The following is a 12,877-nucleotide window of genomic DNA, read 5'->3' as shown; positions in this document are numbered from 1 at the left end:
GTCAAATCTGATCTTGTGGTACCCCACTAACTAGTGCAATACTTCCTCAACTGCATCTCTTACACCTATGAAATACACATTGTTATCTGAAGGGGTTAGAGAAATGCTGTCCTGAAAGAGTTTATGGACCAAAGATTGAGGGAAAACCTATTAACATTTCCAAAGTGCTTCAGAATTACCCTATTAGAAAACAGTGGATTTTAGCAGTGGTTCTCAAACTGTGATATAAGTTGGAGACTTCTATTAAGCTTGCTAAAAATAGAAATGTCCAAGTTACACCTCAGACTCAATGAATTTGAATATTATCTAGGAATTTGGCCTAGCCATATGCATTTGTAATAATCTCCCCAATGATTCCAATGTATACCTAAACTTGAGACCCCTTCTTGCTCCATAACATACTATTAGGAGGTCCCCTGACTTCCCAAGCTGTTTCATACCTCTCATCAATCTGGGGGGTAGTTGGCCCTCCAAATCTCTGGACATGGAGGGCTGACTGCAAGGGACTTGAGCACCCGATGACGACTATACCTACTAATCTTCAATGTTCAGATACTGACCATTCTAAAAAGCGTTTACTCATCCTCTCTTCTGATCTCCTAAACTTTTATAAAAATAATAGCATCTACACATATAGTCCTTCTAATCCACACAACCACCCCAAGAGATAGTATCCTTATTTTAGAAAAGAGAAAACCAATGCTAGGACAGGGGGCTTAAGAAACTTGTCCAAAGTGACCATATGAGTTTAAACCCTGATCTGCTGATTACAAAGCCAGGATACAGGATTTTCCATTGTGACATGCAGCCTCTTGCACATCACTCTGAAGTATTGACATACTCATCAGTTTACACATTTGTTTCTCTTTTTAGATACAGTAAGCTCCCTTAGTGCAGGCATCAACCCTGATTTTGACCTCAACATTTAGCTACTCAATACATATTTGCTGAGTGAAAGAAGGAATGAAACTCCTTGAGAGCTGGAACTACAACTACTCCTGTTTCATTTCCTGAATTCTTAGATAGAGTTCTGAATACATCTTGCTAAACAAATTTGGTTTGACCTATAAATCTCATTGCTTCATTTTTTTTTTTTAATGAGACCATGTATTTCAGTATTGTACAAAAAACTGCATAGTCAGCAAAGGAAAAAAAAAGGACTGTTCCAAAAAATTAACATATCATTCTTTACTCTGTAATTGGAGACTTCAAATATTAAAGTTAATCTCCGCAACCATTTCACACCACAAGAGCAGGTAACTACAACAGTGTGGTTTTAAATGACAGAAATTCATTCTCTATCTATCGCTGTATTCTTCCACATCAGTCATTTTTTTGAAACCAGTAAACATTACAGGTAAGCACAGAGCAATTAGTCAGTATACTTGGGTATAAATGTAATGTCCTTCCTGCTTAAAGTTAATGCGTCTGGTAGGTTACACACGGTACAACTACTTGCTTTCTGATACAGATTACACCACAAAAGTGGTAAACCCACAAACTTTAAATAATGTCATTTTTAAAGTACTGAAGATTTTCCTAAGTTGAAAATATTCAAAAATTAGTGCTGCTTTAAGAGTCTTACACTTTAATTATATCAGTTTCTGATGAAAAATAGAAGTTACTATTCCTTTCATACCACTTTTAAATAAGTCAATAACAAGTAAGAAAAAAAACTCTTCTAAAACAACATGATGTAGTGGAAAGTACAACAGAGTAGGCATCAGGAGTCCTGGTTTTCTAGTTCTGGTTACATTACTAAATTGCTGGGTGACTTCGGGCTCACTGGCTCAGTTTTCTCATTGGTTTAAACAGTGTGTGTGGGGAGTAAAGGGCTTGACTGCCCTTACAGTTGTTTCCCCCAGTTCTCATTTTAAGCCACCCCCCTCATTTTATTCTTCTAATCAGGTCTAACTTCTGAAATCTGAAACACATCTGAACTGAATGTAATGATTCAATCTCCTACTGGATGGCACAGGATACAAAGGGTAAACTCCTAGAAAATTAACAATTAAGCTGGTAACTTCCCAGAACCTGCCTAATCCCAACTTCTCAAACAAGCAGGTGGAGTCTGGTTTGACACACTTAGCACTACTAAGCAAAGCTGTAAAAGGTACAGCTCTGTTGGCATTTCACTCGGTGCTTCCCGGGTTCCAGTGGCACATACTCCGCAGGTGTTAAGCAGTAAAGGGGGGAGAAAGGGACCCAAACAGCGTTCCAACAAACTCAACCACAGTTCAACCCAGCCAGCGCAGTAAGATGCAGCCTAACGAGGCCTACCCCGCAGAGCAGAACCTCCCCACCCGCAGAAGTGCCAGCGGCCCGTGTAATGAACGCTTCCGTCAACAACACACATTCCCCTTCCCACAGCAGAGCTGCTCGCTCCCAACCGGCCATCGGGGCTTGGACCAGGCCGCACTGCACCAACCTAAGAACCATTCTCAGACCCCCAAAGGCCAAGAACTGCTGGAGACTGCGGTTCCTCTGCGCTTGGTGTGGGAGAGCAACATCTCCCACCAATGGAAAGAAAGAAAGAAAAGAAAACAACAAAAAAAAACCCAAAATCAAAAAACAGTGGAGAGGAGAGAAAAACCAGGCCTGGGCGAGACCGCTGGAGAAATAAACCTCGTTTCTCTGCAATGGGGAGCAGTAGCATTTCCTGCCCTCATTCTGAACAGACGCACTCGACTTCATTCCTCAAAGGAATGAAGATCCTCAAAGGAGATTAAAAAACCACCTTATGGTCCGATTCATTCATATTTGGGCCTCGGTCCCCGACCGACCCACTCCTGAAACCTCTGGCATTGTGAAGGAAGGCGCCCCCAGATCGGCTGTAGGTGGAGAAGCGAGGGCCAGTCCAGGGGCCCAGTTACTAAGATCAAGCATCTCGGGCAAGAAGAAAATCCCCGTGAGGCCTGACAGTAAAGTCTGAATCAGCAGCAAGGGCACGGACCCGGGTCCGACCGAGCAGGGCTCCAGGGCAGGCCTGCGGAGGTGACACTTCCCTGCGTGCTCCCCGGGCAGGTCCGGGAGGCGGCGTCCGGCCGCGCCGGCCCGCACCCAGGAAGCCGGGCCGGAGGGCCGACGCGGGGCCGGAGGGCCGACGCGGGGCCGGGGCCGACGGGAGGCCTGGCCGGCAGCACCACCGCCCACCCGCGCCGCTCCCGCCTCCTTCCCCACTCCCACTTCCCGGCCCTCCAGCCCGGGCCCGTGAGGTAAGGTCGGGGGCGGCGACGCGGGTCTCGGCCACTGACCACACATTTCTTGCCCAGGAAGGTGAAGAGGGACTCGTTCTCCTGCGGGGTGAGCAGCAGGGACCCCACGTTAGTGACCCTCCGCGGCGGCGGCGGCTGCTGCTGGCCGGAGCTCATGGTTTCGCCGGCGGGGTAGGGAGGCCAGGGCAGTCTCCTCCAGCGAGTGGGCGAGCGCTCGTCCCCTTTCTCGGTGACAGGGGCGGGAGGAGGGTAATCAGAGGCGCAGCATCTCGCAGCTCCGCCGGCGCGGGGAGGAGGCCACGGGAAGGAGGAGTCGACGGCGGGCCGCGCTGAGAAAGGGAAGCTCCCAGCTCCGGCCGGCCCAGGCTCTGGCCGGAGGCTCGTTGTCTTCGCACTCCGGCGACTGCGCTAAACTCCCAACTCCTCCTCCAACCCTCCTTCCGCGGCGGCGGCGGCGGCGGCAGCGGCGGCGGCCGCACAATTCAACATGGCAGCGGGGACGGGCGAGACCACAGGACGCAAGACGCGGGGGAGCGCGCCGGAAACGCGCGTCTGCGGCCCCGGGAGGACCCCCCCCCACGTCGCGGCTGGCTTCGCCGCGCCGGACCGAGGCCACACCCCCTTCCGGCCGAGGGGCGGCCGGATGAGGGGCTGCGGGTCAGGCGCGGGCTCCCGGGTTTGGGCTTCTTTCTCGGGTGTTTTCCGCTGGCAGAGCCCTGGAGGGAGGAGGCGTCAGGTCTCCGTGGCCGAGCTGCCCGTCTCTCTTATGCTGACGCACACCTTTGCGGAGCTTCAGTGCAGACCCGGGTCATCCTCCGCGGGCGAGGGGCGCGACAGCCGGACGTTCACGCCGCTTTTCAGAAAGGTCTGGAATCTGCAGACGGAAAATGGGAGAAGGGACGCGCTCCCCCGTGCTCCTCGCTGGTTCCGTCAGAGCCGCAGGTGCCTACGGTTTCTCAGAGTTTGTCCAGACTTCAGCAGTGGGAGTGGGAGTGAAGGACCAGGTCTCTCCCAGAATTCTGAAACAGAGACCTTGCTGATGGATGTTCCGAGAAAGCAGACGCACTTAGAGAAGATTTCTACCGCCCGCTGGTGTGTCTCGTAGGACAAATGTGTTTGTAACATTTCAGTTCAGCCTCTTCTCGAAGGGTCCTCCACACATTTCCCCCCCCCCCCGTTTTGTGAATTAAAAAATATTTCTTTTTTCCCCCCTCTCGTCTTTTTCTTTCTCTCAAACCCCAAAGACTTTGTGTTCTCTTTATCCAAAATGAATGTGCCCATTTTGGGGTGTCACCCAGGGAAATACATATTGTGATTTAATCCTTAGAACTTATAGATCTCAGGAGTTTTTTTGTTTTTGTTTTTGTTTTTGTATGTCTCAGAATACTGAAAGCCACCTAGGATAACCCCCTTTGTTCAGTAAATTAAATACTAGACAGCTGTATTAAAACCAAGTTTTGGAATATGTAAATGATAAATAATACCCACTGCTGTGAATTATAAATAAGCATCTCCACTTTAAACAAATTAGCATTTATTGCATAAACTTTACCATCATGTTTGCTTGCTATTCGGTTAAAACAAAAGAGTTACCTATATTAAACTTAGGACATCTGTCCTTTGCCAAATGAAATTTGGTAAAACTATTTGATTTTAATATTTCTGAAAGCTCCCAGTACAAATCTTGGATGTACTAAACAGATTGCTAAACCATTATCAATACACTTTAAAAATATAAAAAATTTGGGCTTCCCTGGTGGCGCAGTGGTTGAGAGTCCGCCTGCCGATGCAGGGGACAGGGGTTCGTGCCCCAGTCCGGGAAGATGCCATATGCCGCAGAACGGCTGGGCCCGTCAGCCATGGCCGCTGAGCCTGCGGGTAGGGAGCCTGTGCTCCGCAACGGGAGAGGCCACAACAGTGAGAGGCCCGCGTACCGCAAAACAAAAAAAAAAGTGAGGTTCCTATATATAAAAGCCACAGTGATAGTGGAAAGCATTACCAATTCTTGAGAAGTAGAGATTAGTTCCGTAATATTTTCAAACCTGTGAACCAGGATAGTAACAAGTATAGGCTTCAGATAGGCCTAAGTTGGAGTTCTTATTCTGTCATTCTAACCTTACGGACTTTGGCCAAGTTGCTATTCTGAGTTTGTTTCCTCATCCATAGAGTGAAAATAATTTCTGTTGAATAAAGGTGTAGCATAAACAGATAATTCAACATACTTCAAAGTTACAAAATTTACCAAGATAACGTGTAAAATACCTGATACAGAGTGGTTACTCAAATACTATTTGTCCTGTCATTGACCATCCTTGCCTGTGGTCTGCTCTGCCTTCCCTTAGCTAAGGGAGCAAGCGTTGAGCTGAAATGTGTGCTTTTGCCTTGGTCGTATCTAAGCATGCTACTTTGAAAATTGTCCTTCGTATTTGGGACTCTATATAGTTCTTCAGATAGATAGTGGTGAATTGGGGGCATAATTTCTTTGTTAGCAGAATTTCTAGTTAGGCTATATGTTATGTCACATAGGTTTATGTGTCCCAGTATGCTGAAATTACAAAACTTTTTGAAACTATCAATCTAGAGACAGAATCATATTAATTTCTAATAAAAACTGAAAGATAGCAATTTTTATGCCAGAATGCCAGCTTTGAAACGTTGCAGACTACCAAACTATTTTGAAGATAGGAGAGAGAGATGTGGAAAAGGACTGAAAAAAGAAGCTATAGGAGGATAGTTGAATGGACAGTAGCTATGAGTTGAAGAATCTGTCCCGTGCTGACAACTGTTGGGTTCCAATCCTTTCACAACCTGTTGTTAGTCTAGACTATTTATGTTTTAATTGATTTTTTTTCTTTCAGGAAATTTTCAACAACTTGTCTATTTCTAAATGCAATTTTCTGACTCTTTTGCCCTTGTTCTTTTTTCTTTAGAAATGAGGATGGGAAATTATAACGACCATAGGCTTTTGTCTCAAGCCCAAAACATGTCTTTAACTTTTCCTCAAAATTTTAAATATGGTTTTGTCCACAGAATTGCAATTTAAGTTCTTATTTTCTACCCCTTCATTGTCGTTTTTGCTTTTCTCTAGGCTTTTTCCAGCTTTTTGTTCTTAATTCTTAAATTGTGGGAAATGTAAGCGTGGACATTGCATTGGCAATAGGACTTCCTTACTCTCATGAACATGTGAACAAGCAATATTTGGATTTTCCTGCCTTACCATGCATACAAGGATTCTATTTTTCCACGATCATCCTGAGACCAAGCAGTACCAGCTGTATTTGTTTGAAAGGTTTTAGCAAGTCCCCTTCTTCCTTTGATTCTTGAGAGCGTATCCTTTATTTGGCAGAACACAAGACAACCTTCTCTCTGTTTTCTTTGGCAAGTTATTTTCTTATCTCAAATTCTTTTTACCCAGTTTGAGAGACTGGATTTGATCCAGGAAATAAGAAGGATTCTATTTCCCTTCAACTAAGTATCTTGAAGTTTGTAAGCTAGGTGAAGAAGACTGTAGGAATTCTATCTTCCTGTAGGTATAAAATGCATAAGCTGTCTTAAAATGTCTATGGATATCACTCAGAATAAGGCAATTCATGTTTAATTTTTCCTGTTGACTTTCCTTGACTCACTTAGAATCTATTTTAGGTCTTTTATTTTCTTCTCTCTTTGCTATAATCCTTTAAGGTAAAGTCCTCATTTTAACAGAAAACATTAGGGTAGCTTATTTACAGAAACGAAGGCATTTTTTTCAGATGCATTCCCTGCCGTTACTGTTATACTTTGCCAATTTCTCCTGTCCTAGTGCTCTGTTAATCCACTTTTCTCCTTTACAAATATCATTGTTTATGTACTGTTACAAGTCCTCTGAAGCACCCTGTCCCCCTTGCTAATGTTAATCATTTAAAAATGGAATGACACCCTTCCTTGTAGGGGAATGTAGAGGTAGCTGCACACAGGGATCTGTGACATTCAACAGCCATTGTAGTCATAATTACCAGTCCTGACTTGCTGCTTTCCCATGGCAGAGCTGAGTTGTAGAGACAGAACAACAGCAAACCTGGCTGCTGCAGGAGTGGTGAATGTCACTTCCCACACGCAACCTCCAAGTGCCATGGGTTTAGAATATGCGCCTTGTAAAATATCTCTGCATGTTTATGCGAATATTGCATATAGAAATGTTTAAGAGAATTTGTCCTTGTCCTCCCAAGTTAAATGTTTTATTTTTCATCAACTAAAATCTTGAAAAGTAAGCTAGCAAACGATATTCCACTCCCTCTCCCTTTTAAATTCATTTTGAGTACAAGCCTCTCTGGGGCTTACTTTTCTAGAAATAGACAGCTTATTTTCAACCCATTCTGATTTCTTATTGGTCTTAGTGGAAAACTGAATTCTTAATCGTGCTAGTGAATTACCAGTGATAGTTACTACCACTATATGGCCAGTACCACTAGTCTCCACATACCTAATACATAGCTTTATTCAAGAAATTATTTGAGGGCTTCCCTGGTGGCGCAGTGGTTGAGAGTCCGCCTGCCGATGCAGGGGACACGGGTTCGTGCCCCGGTCCGGGAGGATCCCACATGCCGCGGAGCGGCTGGGCCCGTGAGCCATGGCCGCTGGGCCTGCACGTCCGGAGCCTGTGCTCTGCAGCGGGAAAGGTCACAACGGTGAGAGGCCCGCGTACCGCAAAAAAAAAAAAAAAAAAAAAAAAAAAGAAATTATTTGAAATATGTATGTTATAGTTCCCAGGATGCTGCTAACTGTTTTTTTTTCTTTTCCACTGCTCTTTAACTTTAATGAATACTCAGTGGTTCTCAGTTGGATTATTCCAAATGAGAGAGGGCAGACATTGGCTTCTTTATTTTAGTGTGCTCAAGGTCAGTCTACCTTATGGATGAGTAGGCAGTTTGGATACTTATGATGTTTTGACGATGTCTTGAGTCTCCATGGATTACTTCACTGAAAGTATTGAGATGAAGGATATGGACTCTTCTACCATACAACTTTTTTGTTGTAATTTTGATCAAGTTTGTTATTTCTATTTCAGTAATTTTTGTGTTCATTTTTATTACTCTTTTCTTCAGGTTTATTAGTAGTTCATTTTCCATTTCAGAGTTGAAATCTAGGCTTACATATTTTCTTTTTTTTTTAATTGAGATATAATTAACATATAACATTATATTAGTTTCAGTTGTACAACGTAATTCAATATTTGTACATATCGCAAAATACATATAAATTTTTAAAAATCAATTTTTAGCTTTATTAAAAATGATACATTCACATGATTTAAAAAATCAAATGATACTACAAAGCTTATAACAACAGCATAACCCAGAAGCTCCAAGCATCCTTCTCTACCCCCATTTACTCCCCCCCAGAGTCATCCTCCACTCTGAACTGTTTCTTTTGGTATTTACATTACAATATTTACATTCCTGTAGGGCTTTTACTTTGTTGGGTTTATTTTCCCCTCGATGATTTCTTCAAATTTTATTTTGTTTAATTGTTTCATTTCTTCTGTATTCTTTAACAACTGTAAAATCCCTCCCCATACTCTTTTCCACATAATCAAATGTATCAGGAATCTATTAGATGTACTTATGTTGTTTTTGTTTGTTTGTTTTAATCAGAGACCTGTCTCCCAGGGCCCTCCGCTTAATCTAGACTGTTGCTCTCTTGACTGCATGGCTGTTGTCTGGGATTTCCTTTCACCTCTTTTGTGTTGGGTTCTCTGATTCTTGGATCCTATGTTAACTATCTTGTTTTTTTCCCTTGTTTGGATAGCATGTATTCATTAGTGACTTCCCTAGACAAATATATGTAAAAAGTAAAATTTTTGAGACCTTGCACATCAGATGTCTTATTCTAATCTCACAAGTGGCTGATAGTTTAACAGGGTCTAGAATTTCAGATTGAAAATCACTATCCTTCAGAATTTGGATGTGTTATTCCATTGATTTCTAATTTTAACATTGCTGTTCAAATATGATGTTATTCTGATGCTGATCCTTTGTGTGTGGCTATTGTCTCTAGAAGTTTTTAGGATCTTCTATTTGCTCATGGAATTCTAAAATTTGATGATATACCAACAGTGGGATCTTTTAACATTTATTATATTAAATGGGTATATCAAATGCCCTTTCTATCTAAAAACTCATGTCCTTTAGTACTGGAAAGTTTTCTTGTGTCACTTTCTCATCTTTTCTTCTCTTTTTGATGTTTTTTTCTTCTCTTTCTGAAATACCTGTTGGTCATATGTTAGGCCTCCTGATTCATTCTCTATGCAACTAGGAACTACACCCAGGATTCACTCTGGAACTGCTGCAGTGAACAGTGATCTGTTGTCATGTCTGGAGAGACACTGTAAATCCAATGCTAAAGTTGAGAACTAGAAACTAGAATTCTTCTGGGTTTCTAGAAGCTGTATATTTCTGCTGCCACCCTTGTGCCACCTGCTTCTTTATGTGCTTTGAAGTCACATTTGCCCATGAGTTGTCTGTTTGGAGAAAAGTCACAAAGCTGTGCCCTAGCTGGAAGACAGCCTGAGATTTCAGGTTCAACTTTAGGGATCTGCAGATTCATAAGGTCAGAAACTCCCTGAACATAGGGGGAGTATTTATAGGTACTCAGCAACTAGTTAATTTAGTTGGGGAGAAGTTAGCAAGAGACAGTAGGAACTTTAGGACACTGGATGACTGGAGAGGAGGTCTTTTTAGACAAAGCAAGAATATAAAATATTAAACATAAATAGTACTTGCTTTCCAATTTTATGAAAGTGATAACGATAGCATTTTGTGTACTGCATTACATGCATATAACATACATACCTGAGAGAATTATAAAACTTTGTCTCTTCGAAGTAAGCAGTCCTTTTTATTCCATTTTTTGTCTTTAATATGAACTAGCAATTTTTTTTCCCTCCACATAAATTAGGTTATTTGCCCTTGGAAAGCTAGTATGGTTGAATGGATTGGTACCATAAGATAATACATTTTGATGTCATTTATCTATGAATAGCTACCTAGCTAATCCATTAAAGAAAATCATAGTGTATCATTTTAATATAATATATTGTCATAGCCAGTGATATACAGATTTTCCATTTGGAAATTATCATTACTTTTTAAATGTCTGTCTCCATTGTTATTCTTAAGGCTGTCTGAGAGCTGGGAGCATGTCTTATTCATCTTGATATCTTCTTAATGTTGAACCTATACAATATTAAATGTATACTTATAAATCAAGTGATCACATCTGATCCAAGGCACAATATGTGAATATTTTTCATGAGGTACAAAGATAGCTATACATGGTCTGAAATCAGGTCAAGAAACTTAGAGCCTTGTCCAAACCCTGCCACAGAGTATTAAGCATGTGATATTCTGCGAGCCATGGGAGAGAAAATGCAATCTGCTGAAATCAGCACACAACCTAAGGGGAGCAGGGAGAGGGGTCGTGGCTAACAGCAGTAGACAGGAATGGCCTCCACCTTGGATGACCAGCAAATTAATGCAAGTCCAGAGCATGAAGTGATTTTTTTTTTTTTTCCTGAGCAGGAGTAGATATCCAGGGTCCCAGTCTGAGAGGAGAAATACAGGGTATGTTTTATGGGTTTCTGGGAGTAATAGTTTTTAGCTTGGTGCAATTGCCAGAACAGTAAATCAAGGTTGACTTGGTTTGGGAAAGCAACTCTGGAAGCAAATACTGGAGTAAGAACAAGAACCAGAACAAGATATAGTAGACTGGCCATCCCTAGGATCTTGGGGGGATAGACCAGTAGTTCTGAAAATGTGGTTCCCCCGACCAGTAGCATCACTTGGGAACTCGTCAGCAATGCAAAATCTCAGGCACCACGTTGAATCAGAAACTGAATTAGGAATGTTGGAGGTAGGCCTCATCAGTTCATGTTTAAAAGAGCCTTCCGGGTGATTACGATGGCCGGGCCTCCATGAGGGCGTCCAGGGGATTCAAGATTCAAATTACCTCCACCAACAAGCACCTTCCCTCTCCTCCCCCAACATATGACACTCAGTAGTGTATGTCAGGCTGTATCTGAATCCCATTGCTTTTTTGGGAGGGAACTGTAAAACCCCCTGGGATATATTCTTGTCAGTTTGAGGCCTAGATAGTGTAGGCTCTGTAGGGACAATGTCTTCATTGTTCACATCTGGCAAAACAGCTGCTAGGGCAAACGGATTAGCTGTTCTAATCTGAGTTCTGATATTAACTAGCCATGTAATCTTAGTAAAGTGACTCAGCTTCTGTATGCTTCCATTTACTGCTTTGTGAAATAAAAGGAATGAATTACTGATTGCTAAGGTCCCTTTCAGCTTAAAATTATATAATCAATCCCATGGGAAAAGACATCCAGCTTTTTAAAAAGTAATGGGTAAAAACGCAGTGCAAAAGAGAATATAAACAATATTTTTTTTTATTATTACAAACAACCTTTTGGTGGTATAGAAATGAATATGTAAACCTTATTATAAGCCTACCTCTAAGAGGGGGTGAGAAGAATTACAATCCCTTGAGCATAAATATCCTACTTTTAATTACCTCAGTAGAAAGGAATGGGTGATTTGTGACTGTGGTTTCATGGAATTATGGCTCTAATATGTATCATTTATATTCAAAACTAGACTGCATAATACTTGATCATTGTTAAATCAGTCATGCCTCTCAATTTCCCATGGCTGGAAGTTAATATTTTTGGGTTGTTTTTTTTTTTTTAAGTAGTTGAGGAAAAACATTGAACACTCAAATAATTTAGCCAAAGTCAGTGGTCATGTTAGAAATAAGTTCCTTATTCCTTGTTTGGGAATCAAGGGGCCTTAGCAATTATTTGTTCAAACTCCTCGTTCACCAGGGTCTAAAAATGGAAAAGGCAGAAAAGTATAAGAGAATATGTGGATGTATATGGTTTGTTATTTAGCAACATGGTTTATTTAGCAAACATATGGTTTGCTATTTAGCTGTCGATTAAATGTGTCTAAAAATTTCACTGAGAGGCAGCATAATATAATGAAAATAATGCAATCCTTATAGTCAGACAGACCTAGGGTGAAGACCAGCTCTACAGTGGTCAGATTACTTCACTGTAGCTCAGTTTTCTCATCTGTAAAATAGAGATAATACCTATCTCATGGTTGTAGGGAATAAAATTGAAATAATGTATATAACAGCACCTGCTACAAAACCTGGCACTTAATGGTTGCTCACTGAATGGTAGCTATTGCTACTAAATAGAACTAAAGTTAATGGATCTCCCACACAAAAAAAAAGATTTTCCAGAATCCTTTTTTCTACTCAGCCATAAACTTGTAACCTGAACACCCTATAGAGTGTAGAACAAGTTTTAAAACTTATTTCCCTTCTGTTTTCTCAGTTCTTAAGTTTCCAATACCAAACAAAATATTTTGTCATCTCATCAATAATTACAACTTTGCATATTATTTAAGGATCGACTCCCTAAATCTTAGTATTGGAGTACCCATTTTATCTTATTGCTTAAATTATTCCTGTGTTTCTCCAGAAACTATTTGTCCTCTAGAGATTTTTTTAAAAAAAATCATCATTAGTGCTTGTATTAGAGCAGGTTCCCTAGAAACAAAGCCTGAGACAGGGGTTCAGGCACACATGCTTTATTGAAAGAACGTTCTTCA

The 12,877-nt window shown here is 41.7% G+C and overlaps 1 protein-coding gene across 2 annotated transcripts in view; it reads right to left on the bottom strand.

Annotated features, from left to right (window-relative positions):
* The window catches only part of WASL (WASP like actin nucleation promoting factor), a 65,562-nt gene extending 61,825 nt beyond the window's left edge, over positions 1-3,737 (bottom strand). The window contains exon 1 of one of the 2 annotated variants that reach the window (XM_060305372.1): positions 3,255-3,737. In XM_060305372.1, the coding sequence (XP_060161355.1) occupies positions 3,255-3,371 (117 nt within the window). In that variant the 5' untranslated portion in view covers positions 3,372-3,737. The remainder of the gene's footprint in view (positions 1-3,254) is intronic. The other variant, XM_030857677.3, reaches the window with a different exon arrangement.
* Positions 3,738-12,877: the final 9,140 nt, after the last annotated feature.

The sequence above is a fragment of the Globicephala melas genome, chromosome 9, assembly GCF_963455315.2.
Source record: "Globicephala melas chromosome 9, mGloMel1.2, whole genome shotgun sequence".
Taxonomy (NCBI): domain Eukaryota; kingdom Metazoa; phylum Chordata; class Mammalia; order Artiodactyla; family Delphinidae; genus Globicephala; species Globicephala melas.
This window is presented reverse-complemented; position numbering and strand designations above follow the sequence as displayed.